Source organism: Stenella coeruleoalba (genome assembly GCF_951394435.1).
Source record: "Stenella coeruleoalba genome assembly, chromosome: 2".
Taxonomy (NCBI): domain Eukaryota; kingdom Metazoa; phylum Chordata; class Mammalia; order Artiodactyla; family Delphinidae; genus Stenella; species Stenella coeruleoalba.
The window spans coordinates 139854972-139868663 of record NC_137147.1 but is presented as its reverse complement, the minus strand read 5'-3'; the positions used below and the strand labels follow the sequence as shown (position 1 = coordinate 139868663).

At 37.7% G+C, this 13692-nt stretch overlaps 1 protein-coding gene across 3 annotated transcripts in view; it reads left to right on the top strand.

Moving 5' to 3' along the window:
- The window catches only part of MAP2K5 (mitogen-activated protein kinase kinase 5), a 262237-nt gene that overhangs the window by 92889 nt on the left and 155656 nt on the right, over positions 1 to 13692 (top strand). For all 3 annotated transcript variants that reach the window (XM_079913743.1, XM_079913742.1, XM_079913744.1), the window contains exon 12: positions 11663 to 11724. In XM_079913743.1, coding sequence (XP_079769869.1) covers positions 11663 to 11724 — 62 coding nt within the window. The remainder of the gene's footprint in view (positions 1 to 11662; positions 11725 to 13692) is intronic.

Genomic DNA, 13692 nt, shown 5'->3' with positions numbered 1-13692 from the left:
GGGATCTTCCCGGACCAGGGCTCAAACCCGTGTCCTCTGCATTGGCAGGTGGATTCTTAACCACTGCACCACCAGGGAAGCCCCCCACAAGACTTTTTAATGAGCCATCATTGACACCTTGTTACTATAATAATGTGTTCTAAATTAGTTATAGTAGATGTCAAGAATTAAAAGTCTTAAAAACATATGGGAAGTATGACAGTTAGTATTCAAGGAGACTGACTAGAAAAAATGGTTCATAGAGCCAGTACATGTCATTACTTTATGACTTTTCATCATCCTTTTTTGAATCCTCAATTTTTGTTATATTAAAAAATGTATTTATTAAGATGGTATGTTCAAATACCATAAAATTCGTCCTTCTAATGTGTACAGTTCAGTGGTTTTTAGTATATTCACAAGGTTGTGTAACCTTCACCACTAATTCCAAAACATTTTTATCACTCTGGAAACGAATTCCCTACCCATTAGTAGTAACTCCCTATACCCTCTTCCCTCTAGTCCCTGGCAACCATTAATCTACTTTCTGTCTCTATGGATTTCCCTATTTTGGGCATTTCAGATTAAGTGGAATCATACAGTATGTGGCCTTTGTGTTTGGCTTCTTTCACTTAGCATAATGTTCTCGAGGTTCACGCAGGTTGTAAAATTTATCAGTACTTCATTACTTCATTACATGGACTGCATAATAGTCCATCATATAGATCACCACATTTTCTTTACTCATTCATCACTGATGGGCATTTGTGATGTTTCCATTTTTTGGCTGTTGTGAATGATGCTGCTATGTACTTTTGTGTACAAATTTTTTGTGGACATATGTTTTCACTTCTCTTGAGTATGTCAGTAGGAGTAGAATTGCTGGGTCATATGGTAGCTCTATGTTTAACACTGCCAAACTGTTCCATTCCATTTTATACCAGTTTGCATTCAGTTTGCTAAACTTGTTCCTTAAACTCTAATAGGTTTTTATAGATTCCTTAGGGTTTTCCATATAGAAGATCATGTCATTTGAAAATAGAGGTAGTGTTACATCTTCTTTTCCATTTTGTATGTCTTTTTTTCTGTTTCTTGCTAAACTACCCTGGCTAAAACTTTCAGGACAGTGGTTTTTTGTTTTTTTTTAATTTTTGAAAGAAATATTTATTTATTTTTTGGCTGCATTGGGTCTTAGTTGCAGCACCCAGGATCCTTCGTCACAGCACATGGGCTCTTTGTTGCAGTGCACAGGCTTCTCTCTAGTTGTGGCACACAGGGTCATTAGTTGCAGCACAAGGGCTCTCTAGTCGTGGCACGCAGGCTTAATTGCCCCACGGCATGTGAGATCTTAGTTCCCTGACCAGGGATTGCACCGGTGTCCCCTGCATTGCAAGACAGATTCTTAACCACTGGACCACCAGGGAAGTCCCTCAGTACAGTGTTGAATAGAAGTAGTGAGAGCAGACATCCTTCTTTTGCTCCTTAGAAGGGAAGCTTTCAGTCTTTCACCATTAAGTATGATGTTAGCTGTGGGGTTTTGGTAGATGTCATTTATCAAGTTTGTTGAGTATTTTTATCATAAATTGGCATTAGATTTTGTCAAGTGCTTTTTTTGTCTATTAAAATGATCATGTGTTTTTTGGTCCTTTATTCCATAGTTACAGTGTATTATATTAATAGATTTTTGCATATTGAATCAGTCCTGTATAATCCTTTTTATATGTTGCTGGATTCAATTTGTTAGTATTTTGCTGAGGATTTTTACATCCATATTCTTAAGTGATATTGGTTTGTAGTTTTCTTTTCTTGTAATGTCATTGTGTGAGTTTGATATCAGGATAATTCTGTCCTCAAAGAATGAGTTGGACAGTGTTCCCTCCTCTTCTGTTTTTTGGAAGAGTTTGTGAAAGATTGATGTTAATTCTTCTTAAAACGTTTGGTATAATTCACCGGTGAAGCCATCTGGTCCTGGGGTTTTCTTTGTGAGTAGTTTTTGTGGTCAGGTGGCATTTGTTGTCTCTCATTAGGAGAAGTCCAAGCACTGCTGCCCACTGCATCTTGGTATTGGAGTTGCCAAGAAAAACAGAATACAATCAAGCACTGGATTGAACAATGCTTCACTCACATAAAAAAAAAAAAAGAGACAGAGCAAGATCAGCTTTAGTAGTGGGTGTCAGTTCCCAATGGCCAACAGCAGGTCCCTCCTGGCAGTCTGTGCAGGGCAGTTGGCCTGCACATACCCATCTGTGTTGCAGCAAAAGTACCCCCCACTCTGCCCTACTCCCCTGGAGTCAGAAATACTGAAAGCTGGAGGTATGCCTAAGGTCCATTGATGCACATGCTTAATCAGGACAAAGGAGTACACACTGAGCCTAAAACAGGGAAAGATATTCCAAAGCAAGGAGATAAACCCAGCACAGGTTATGTGGCCTCTTTATCTCTTGGTAAGCAAGTGTTCCAGCCCCAAGGCCCATTCTTATGTGGCCAAGTAGGATTAGTAAGACAGTGTGCATAAGACTGTCTTTCCCAAAAGTTTTTCAAAAACTGTGGTATAATATATAATTTACCATATTAGCCATTTTTAAGTGTGTAGTTCAGCAGCATTAGTTCATTCACATTACCATGCAACCACCACCGTCCATCTCTAGAACTCTTTTCAGCTTGCAAAACTGAAACCCCATACCCATTAAGCCATAACTCTCCTTTGCCTCCTACTCCCAGCCCCTGGTAGCGAATATTCTACTTTCTGTCTGTATGAGTTGGGCTACTCTGGATACCTCAGCTAAGTGAACTTGCACAGTATTTGTCTTTTTTGGGACTGGCTTGTTTCACTTTTCATAATGTCCTCAAGATTTACCAATGTTGTAGCATATGTCAGAATTTACTTTCTGTTTAAGACAATAATATTGTGAGTAGTTTTTTAAATCACCAACCAATATCTTTATTAGTTATAGTTATAGGCTTATTCAGAATTTCTGTTTCTTCTTGAGTCAGTTTTGGTACTTTGTGGCTTTCTAGAAGTTTGTTCATTTCATCTAGATTATCTAATTTGTTGGTAAACAATTATTCCTAGTATTCCTTTGTAATCATTTTTATTTCGGTAAAGTCAGTGTAATGTTCTCTCTTTCATTCCAGATTTTATTAATTTGAGTCTTATCCCTTTTTCTCTTGGTCAGGGTAGCTAAAAGTTGGTCAGTTTCTTTGTCTTTTTCAAAAACCAACTCTTGATTTCTTTGATGTTTCTCTGTTGTTTTTCTTTTGTGTTAGATCTCTGGTCTAATACTTATTAATTTCTACTAGCTCTGTTTTTAGTTTGCTCCTCTTTTTCTGTATTTTTAAGCTGTGAAGTTAGGATATTGATTTGAGATCTTTCTTATTTAATGTAGGCGTTTGCAGCTATACATGTCCCTCTAAGCACCTCTTTAGCTGCACTCTAGAAGTTTTGATATGTTGTTTTTTTCATTTTCATTTATCTCGAAGTGTTTTCTAATTCCCCACAAAGATAATCCCTGTGATTTCTCTTTTGACCCATTTTTATTTAGGAATGTGTCATTTTCCACATTGAATTTGTCCTTCTGTTGCTGATTTCTAATATTCCTTAGAGGTCAGAGAACATGCTTTGTATGATTTCAGTCCTTTTAAATTTATTGAGATTTGTTTTATGCCCTAAAATATTGTCTGTCCTGGAGAATGTTCCATGTGCACCTGAGAAAAATGTATTCTGCTATTGTTGGGTGGAGTGTTCTTGAGATGTCTGTCAGGAGTAGGTGGTTTATGGTGTTAAGTATTTTATTTCCTTGTTAATCTTTAGTGCAAATTGTTCTATCTACTGTTGAAAGTGGGTATTGAAATGGGGTATTTTTTGGTTGTCTGTTTCTCCCTTCAGTTTTGTCAGTTTATGCATCACATATTTTGGCATTCTGTTGTTAGGTGCATGTATGTTTGTAATTGTTATATCTTCTTGATGAATTGACTGTTTTATTATTATAAAATGTGTTTCTTTGTCTCTAGTCACAGCATTTGCCTAAGAGTCTATTTTGTCTAATTTAGTATAGTCATTCCGGTTCCCTATTGATTACTGTTTGCTTGCTATGTCTTTTTCCGTTGTTTATTTTCAGCCTATTTGGGTCTTTGAATCTAAAGTGCATCACCTATGGGCAGCATAGAGTTGGATAATTTTTTTATCCAGTCTGTCAATCTTTCATTCAGTTAGAGTGTTTAATTCATTTACATTTAATGTAATTAATGACAAGCTAGAATTTATATCTGCCATTTTACTATTTGTTTTCTTTAAGTCTTCTTTTATGTTCTTGTTTGTTCATTACTGCTTTCTTTTATATTAAATAGATATTTTCTAATGTACTGTTTAAATTATCTTGTGGTTTCTTTTACTATATTTTTAAGGTGTATGTTTGGTTTCCCTAGAGATTACAGTTATCATCTTAACTTATTCAGATTAATATCAACAACTTATTTCAGATTAATATCAACTTCCTTTCAGTAGCGTACAAAAACTTGGCTCCAAACTTTATTTTATATCTCTGTGTGTGTGTGTGTGTGTGTGTGTGTATATATATATATATATATATATATACACACACACACACACACAGAGAGAGAGAGAGATAGTGAGAGAGGGATTTGTATATATGTGTGTATGTATATGTGTATGTTTGGGAGGGTGTGTAATTTGCCTCTTTATTGATAGCCTGTATTTGGGAAGACATCATCCTCATACTTTAGTTCCTTACAGACAGTTTCCTTTAGTTATATGGATGTATATTAACATAGCTGATTAAAGATTTTTTCCAGTAAGTCCAACATCTGAGCTTTTTTAGGGACAGTTTCTGTTGATTGCTTTTGTTCCTGTGTATGGGTCATACCTTTTTGTTTCTTTACATGTCTCATTTTTTATTGTTGAAAACTGGACATTTTAAATTATGTAATGTGTTAACTCTAGAAATCAGATTCTCCCTCATCCCCAGGGTTTGTTTTTGTTGGATATGTTTGTTTAGTGACTTCTAAACTATTCTGTAGTGTTTCTGTCTCCAGTGTGTAGCCACTGAAGCCTCTTTCAGTTAGCTTACTGGTCAGCTAATGATTAGGCAGAGATTTGCTTAAATGCCTGGGGCTAATAAGTCTCCCAGTCTTTGCTGAAGGGTTCTGAGTGTGTTGGGGCACACCTTCAGTACTCTCCCACTCTCAGAGAGGGATAAGTCTAGTACTCTCCCACCAGTTGATAACTGTGCCTTAGTCTTTGCTTCCTGCTTGTGCTGAGCCTCATGTTCAGCCCAAGGTGACTGCTGAAAGCCTCCTCCAAGCCCTCCTGAGCATGCACATGGCCTTGTGCATGCATATATCCTAGATTCCCAAGAATATGTTGCAGCTTTTCAAAGCCTCCATTTTTTCTTTTTCCAATAAATCTATTTATTTATTTATTTATTTTTGGCTGTGTTGGGTCTTTGTTACCGTGCACTGGCTTTCTCTAGTTGTGGTGAGCAGGGACTACTCTTTGTTGCAGTGCACAGCTTCTCCTTGCGGTAGCTTCTGTTGAAGCACGGGCTCTAGGCATGTGGGCTTCAGGAGTTGTGGCACTGAGGCTCAGTAGTTGTGGCTTGCGGTTCTAGAGAGCAGGCTCAGTAGCCGTGGCGCATAGGCTTAGTTGCTCCACGGCATGTGGGATCTTCCCAGACCAGGGCTCGAACCCGTGTCCCCTGCATTGGCAGGCAGACTCTTAACCACTGCACCACCAGGGAAGTCCCGCAAAGCCTCTATTGACATCTCATTCCCCAGCTTTTCCTTTTAAGACTTTTGGTTAGCCTGTTGTTTACCTAAACTGTTATCCGCCTCAATAAGTTACAGAGTTAATTGATTGCTTCTAATTGTTTTCAATAAATGCCCCTAAGGAAAAGGTTTTTTGTATAAGGTGTAAGTAAAGACAGCATTGCAAGTGGGGTCTTCCAGGGAACCCCCAAGCAGGTCAGAAGTGGAACTTTTATGAGAATGTGGATATGAAGGAGCACCAAATCAGTTCTGCCTGTGCAGTGGCTATCAGGCTGCTGGAGTTTACTGTGATGGCAGGCTGCTGGTTTTCAAGGCTGCACTGAAGCTGGAGATCAGGCAGTGGGAATAGGGCAAGTTAAAATGCCACAAAGCTTGCTGTTCTTACCAAGATTCAAGCGTTGTCCTGAATAAACAATTTTGGGGTTGGTACAATCCTTTGGCTAATTTCAAGAGTTGTGAACAAATTGATTCTGACAATTTTTGTATGTTTTTTCATTGCTTTTGTGGAGAAGAGAATTTTCAGAGGACCTTACCCTGCTGTTTTTAGTGATGTCACCTTTTAGTTACATTTTAATACTTTAAGTCCTTATCTTAAAATATTCACTTTATAACCTATATTTAACCTCTTTTTTTGAGACTCCTCACTCTCTTGACTTGAGCTGCCTGAAGCCCTTCTCCTACTGCTGCTGGCAGCTTCCCTTCACTCCACCCTAACTGGTCCCTGAACACTAAAATTTCCTACTTCTTAAGTTTTGTTCTGCCATTCCCATCTTCTCTGCTATTTCCCACATCAGCTCCTGTAAAACTTTATTACCCTCCCCCAGATTTTACCTACCTCTTTCTCATTTAGAGACAACATAGACTATCAGGAATGAGCTCTCATAATTCCTTGCTTTTCCACCTATAGCTTAGCAACAACTGCACACACCTGATCCACCTCTCACATGAAAAGCTGTTTAAGGTCAGTCCCTTTACGTGTGCATCCCGTTGGTGGAGTTTCTCCATTAACCACCCTCTCTCTTTTGGACCTTCATTCTCTCTGTAATAAACAAAATATTCCTCAAAAATACATGGACCAAAAACTATGTGCCATCCTCTATCATTCCTTCTCTCCCCTTCCTATCTCAATTAAACTTCTCGACAACTTTGTCTCAACCCTAGTTCTGTTCTGTTAGTGTAAATTCCCATTATTTATTTTAATCTTATATTAGTTGTTTATTTCCAAGTAGTAATTGAGCACTTTCTTTCAGACACTGTTCTAAACTTGGGGGACAACAGTGAACAAGACTTAATCCCTGTTGGTATGGGGCTTAAATTCTAGAAGGGGAGACAAGAAACATACAGTACACTCTCAGAGAGAGATAAGTCTAGTTAGAACCTAAAGCAGGGTAGATGATGACTAATAAGGAGAGGAGGTGCTATATTGCAGGGGTCCCCAACCTCTGGACTATTGACCCGTGCTGGTCTGCAGCCTGTCAGGAACCAGGCCTCACAGCAGGAGGTGAGCGGCAGGCGAGCAAGCAAAGCTTCATCTGCCGCTCCCCATTGCTCACATTACTGCCTGAACCATCCCCACACCCCACCGTCCGTGGAAAAATTGTCTTCCACAAAACCGGTCCCTGGTGCCAAAAAGTTTGGGGACTGCTGCTATACAGGACGGTCAGGGATAGCTTCTTCTATTTTGTTTTTCTAACTAAAAAAATTTTATTTATTTATTTTTTATACAGCAGGTTCTTATTAGTTACCTATTTTATACATATTAGTGTATATATGTCATTCCCAATCTCCCAGTTCATCCCACCACCGCCACCCTCACCCCCGCACCGCCACTTTCCCCCCTTGGTGTCCATATCTTTGTTCTCTTCATCTGTGTCTCTATTTCTGCCTTGCAGATTGGTTCATCTGTACCGTTTTTCTAGATTCCACATATGCGTGTTAATATACGATATTTGTTTTTCTCTTTCTGACTTACTTCACTCTGTATGACAGTCTCTAGGTCCAAGGGATGGCTTCTTTATGGGAGTGGCATTTTAGCAGAGACTTTAATGTCAGTGAGCCAGCTCTGGGAAGGTCATGGGGAAGATCTTCAAGGCAGAGGATCAAGTATAAATGCTCTAAGGTGGGAAGCAAGCTTGGTGTAATCAGGCCCCACAAGAAGGCCATGGTGACTTGAGAGTAGTGATGAGAGGACCTGGGGCCAGACAGGAGGCCAGAGAAATAGGCAGAAGCTAGATTGTGTAGGCCTTGTAGGTCATGGTGAGGAATTTATGTTTCAGTCTGAATTTGTTAGGATGTATTGGAAGGTTTCAAGTAGGGGAGTGATTTGATAGGCCTTCTCATTAAGTCAAAATTAAATTCACTCAGAAATACCCAAATATAGCATCTCAGAATCTGTGTACATGTATTTGGATTACCATCATGGGAATAAGTTGTTTCCCCCAAAACCCATGTTGCAAAGAAAGAAACGGCTCTTAATTTTTTCAACCGGAAGAGACTAAGAGAGTTTCTGAAATTTTTGCCTGTGGCTCCAGATTTCAATTTTGTTAGTATTAATAATAATCATGATCATTTTAAGGAAAATGTTGGGATGAATATGAAACTAATGTTACTTGTTCATTTACTACTTATCTGTTTATCCCACGTGCAAGACACTACTTTATGTTGTAGCCCTGTATTAGGATAAACACACAGACCTTACCCCATGAGTTCTTTTTTTTTTTTTTTTTTTGTGGTACGTGGGCTTCTCACTGTTGTGGCCTCTCCTGTTGGTGGAGCACAGGCTCCAGACGCGCAGGCTCAGCAGCCATGGCTCACGGGCCCAGCCGCTCCGCGGCATGTGGGATCTTCCCGGACCGGGGCACGAACCCGTGTCCCCTGCATCGGCAGGTGGACTCTCAACCACTGTGCCACCAGGGAAGCCCCCCCATGAGTTCTTTTGGCTTAATTTCATGAAGATGATAGCCCCAGTTCATCAACAGAAATGTGTAGTTGCTTGGCAGTTGACATGGATTTTTTGCTACTCTGTTAGCACTCTTCCTCCCGGTTCCCGTGGTGGATAGTGGCATGCAAGGAAATGACTGGCTAGGGATGATCGGAGGCCAGGGAACCTGAGGAAGTGACAGGTCACAGAGAGTAAACCAGTGACCTTGGAATCATGAGGAGAAGGTTCAAAGCAACCATTCAACAGATAAACGAGTATCTATATGCCTTGAATACCGATGCCTCAGCAAAGATTAAACTGTCTCTCTGAGTATGTGTCATATAGTAATATCACATTGCAGTGAGACTAGAAAGTTCACATGTGATTCTCAAGCTATGTGATGTTATGGAGAAACCCTTTAGATCTTTGCAGTTCAAAGGTTCAGATCTTTTCTGAGTTCTGTCATCAACGGACTCATGGCTGTGACTAGAACACCCACCTCTCTGGACTCAGTTTCCCTCCTCTGTCAAATAAAGTCATTGGGCTGATCTTTAAGGTCCCTCCAGCACTAATGTTTGATGATTTGATGAGTGTAAAGATTGCCTAGGCCTATAGGATAGAAATGATAGTAAAACTCAGTAAAAATTCAACTGAAAACCCTCTGCCATTTTTAGCCTGGTAAGAGTTATTTTAATTGCATGAGAACTCATCCGGCTTAGTAGGAACTATTGATTCTAAGTGGATCTGCCACAATTTTTTTTTGCCTCTGACAGTATCTCTCTCTAATGATTATGTCAAGGACAGGATGAATCTGTGATGACACAAAGCCAGCTATGTAAAGATTTACCCATATGGATAGCTAAGGAGAGTGGGATATAACTGAGATTAAGTAGATATTTAGAAAAATCAGTGAATTACCTCAAAATGGGATTCTTTTTTGGCTTGTTCCACTAAAAATGGAGGTAATGTAATCTTTGGTTTTTTGATTTAGCTCGTTGACTACTATCCGTTTAGCTAATTAAGCCCTGATTTATATCCTATGTAAAAATAAATCTTCTCTTAGCACCTCTTAGTAGTGTATGTGAATAGATTTGCACCTCCTGGTTTTGAGCCACTCAAGCTGTTCACTTCATAAGGGACTGGCCCACTAAACTCCATTAGTGAGGATTCCAAATACCAACATGTAAAGCTTGATCTTCTTGAGACTGTTCATCCTTGCAACTGCCAATTCATCTGAAAGATCGATGAGAACGTGAAATGTTTTTTTCTACCGTGTTTTCACTTTTCTTGCATCTATAATAAAAATGCCATTTGAGTAAATAAAGATGGCTCACCTCATTGCAGAAGTGTCCTTTTTTCATTCTCTTCTGGGTAGCACCCAGAACCAAAGCATAAGGTTTACTAACACTGTGGTTTTCCAGCTTCTTTGCAGAATCTGGAAACTACAAGCCAAAGTTAATGAAAGAAGTGATCATTTTCCTGCTTTAAACAAGATAAATACAAAGCCAGTATCTTTATATATATGGAATATATATTGATGTAATATTTTTTACAGGGAAAAATAATTTTTTCTCTGTTCAGCTTTAGGAAAACTTGACATAAAAATATTTATATTTGCAAAATAGACTTAACTGCATTTGAAAAGGATAATATGCTCCATGTTAACATCTTACGAGGCATACTTATAAAGCATCCAGTGGTAAAATTGTTAAATATGAATTTTTAGCCTCTGATAGAAACAAAAATTGTTTCTCAAATATATTGGATAATTCCTTTATGGAACTGAAAGACTGTGCACCTCACCTTGACTCAAAGAAAGGTTATTACATGTGGTTAAAATAGTTCTCATATAATCACATCATTAATATGAGTAAAGTAGTGATTCTTTGCATATCTTCCTGAAATTCTTATACTACTTGTATAAGATTAAAAATTTAACAAGCATACTCAAATTTATACTTCCAAATGAATACTGGTTCCTTTGAAATAGTTTCCTGGGAAAGTTATGCCATTATTTTAATGATGTTATTGTTGCTGCAGATGGTTTGCAGTCCCTTCTTTTGAAACTGTTTTCAGAGCAACTTAACCTAGCTGGTAAAATTCATGGCGATTTATATTTATTTACTTATTCATCTGACAGATATTTATTGAATATGTACTCTCTGTTAGTTGTGCTGATTTCTAGGTTGATGAAAATTAAAATCAAACAACATGACCCCTGCCTTTATCATGTTCACAATCTATTGATTTTGTTTTTTGGAAACCACCAAAAGCTGAATTTGGTAAAGGTGAAGGATGTTAGTGAATACCATTTTAGTGAAAAAATGTTACGACATAAGGAGGTTTTTTTAACCTCATAAAGTGGTTTTCAAAATTATATCAAAGAGAATCTCCAAAAAAGAAAAAAACCATTTTGTTCTAAGATAGTATCTTTGGAATATGTTGATTGCTTGTCATGGTACCTAATTTGAAGGGTAACATTCATTTAGATAGATGTTAACATAACTATTTTACTTCATTAGTTTTTATGTGTATTTTGAATTTTATACGTACCAGCTTTTGTTTGGTTAATATGAAAATTCTAAGATAGGGTCCTGGTTTACCTTTGAGAAAACTGTTAACACAAGCTAGATGCCTAGATATGATTGTCCTATTGACCTTTAGTTTTGCATATGTATTTAAGTTTACATAAAGTACAGATTCTTAGCCTGTCCTTCACTACTTTCCTTCAGTTTTTACATGTGTATGATTATACACTTGAGAATAAAATGAAAGTATCTAGTTATGCTTCATCTGGAAGTATGATTATGTCATAAATATTGATAAAACTGGACTAAAAAGCTAATTTTACCCTAGACATCCAATGCATGATGTCAGTAGAGAAAAAGAAGTTTCACAGTGGATCCACAGAGGAGGAGGGGCCCAGTGCACTTTTCTAGTAGTTTCATTTGTTGTAACACAACATGTTTGTTTCTACAGGGGGATCTTTGGATGTATATAGAAAAATTCCAGAGCATGTCCTTGGAAGAATTGCAGTGGCGGTGAGTATATGGCTTCAACTCTATGAAATTTGGGTGATTTAATCTCTATAGTCAAACATTATTCTCTTTATATCCTCAGGATTTTTTTTTTTCTTTTTCTTCAATCCATGCTGACTGCCAGGGCCTTCTTAACTCTCATCATTTTTGTCCTTTCTTCTTTTCATAGACCAACCTACAATAATAACATAGACACATGACAGTTTTCAGGCTTATGGATATTCTTTTTTTTGGCCACGCCGTGTGGCTTGCAGGATCTTAGTTCCCTGACCAGGGATCGAACCTGGGCCCTGTCAGTGAAAGGGTCAGGTCCTAACCACTGGACTGCCAGGGAATTTCCTGCATATTCTGACCTGTTCTCGTTTCATGTATTTGCAGGGACCTTACTACTCTTGTTAACCAGTAAAATTTCCACGTTCTTTGGAAAGAAAGCTGTTTTAGGGACATTTTGTAGTTACAGGCATATGATTAGAAAATACTTTTAAAGCCTAAATTATTAAAATAAAACCATCTATAAGAAAATAGTACTTTAGTCTTAAAGATTTTTGTAGACTTTTTGTGTACTTGGTTTTTAATTTTTTCACCACGTATATCTGGAATTTATACCTTTGTGATTTCCTCTTTTCTACATTCACCAATTTAAACCGATGAACTATATCAACTAAATTAACATTACTATATAAACTCCAGATTTCAAATTAGGAATAACATAGGCTAAACAGTGTCTAAGAGAAGTCATGGGTGGTGTAATAGTAAACAGTTGCTAAACTAAAGGTGCTCTGATAACTTAAGCAGTTTAGTGCAGAACAAAGTGGTTATACTATGTACCATTTAATTAAATGGCTGATTTTCACATTCATTATACATCAAACTGACAACACAGATCCTTTAATCCAACATGGACACTTATTTAGTCTTAGTTCATTGTAATTCACAGCTTTCCTTTTTTCTTTCTAATTATTAGTGAGAACTGCCCAGGGTGATGAGAACTTTCTTTCCTGATGCTATTGCTGCTAAGTAGCTTCTAATCTACATGTTTAGGTAGATGAGTATGCAATTTGACTACTTAAAGCACTATTTTAGATGAAAATAAAAATGTTTCATTTCCTCTTTTAATCTCGGGGGAATGAATGCTTTGTGGCTTTTGGCATTTCTTAGCTCTAAAGTTTAAAAACATGTATATTAAAGGGCAAAAAAGGAGGAATACCAATTGAAAAAGCAAAAAGTATATGAGTTCTATACGCAGTTATCTATCAAACTTGGCTAAAATAGGAATCTGCCTTCTTCAGTAGAGAAGCTTGTTCTTCCTGGATTTCATAAATCTTGCCGCCCTCTTGTGTAGGGCAGCCACACAAGGCCATCGGTCTTTTCAATTCTACTGGAGTGGGAAGCCTGTGAAGTGAATGGAGTCAGCAAAAAAAAAAAAAAAAAAAAAAATCCAGTGCAGGGCTTACCTAACTGAAAATATGACAGTGATTTTAGTGAAAGGCATTTGAAATAAGTGCTAGCCAAGGCATTATTTGTATTTAACCCTTACATTTTAAAACATGAGGCTGTTTTTGTTTTTTTTTCTAAAATGTGTCCAATTTCACCAGCTTTTATGGCGTATCAGGTCATAGTAATGAGAATTGCCTGTGGCCGGAGTAAAAAAAAAAAAATGCTTTTGATAATTTTACTCTTCATCTGCCACTTCTTATAAACTCTGCTAGGGCCTAAGCTTGTATAATACTTCCAAAGTGTGTTTTTTTAATGAAATTTTAGTAGACTACAAAGTTGGTTACTCCTTTTCTTGCAGCTAACAAACACCAGTGGAAGGGTTCTACCAATCAAAATAAGACTAGCAAATTGATGGTTTGTAGGACATGATTTGTAAAGTAAATGTTCTCACAGCCTGATTGGGTTCCCAGTATCCTTGACCATCACTCCTCTAGTGTTCTGAAGACAGCATCAACATCATTCCCTTGAGTTCCC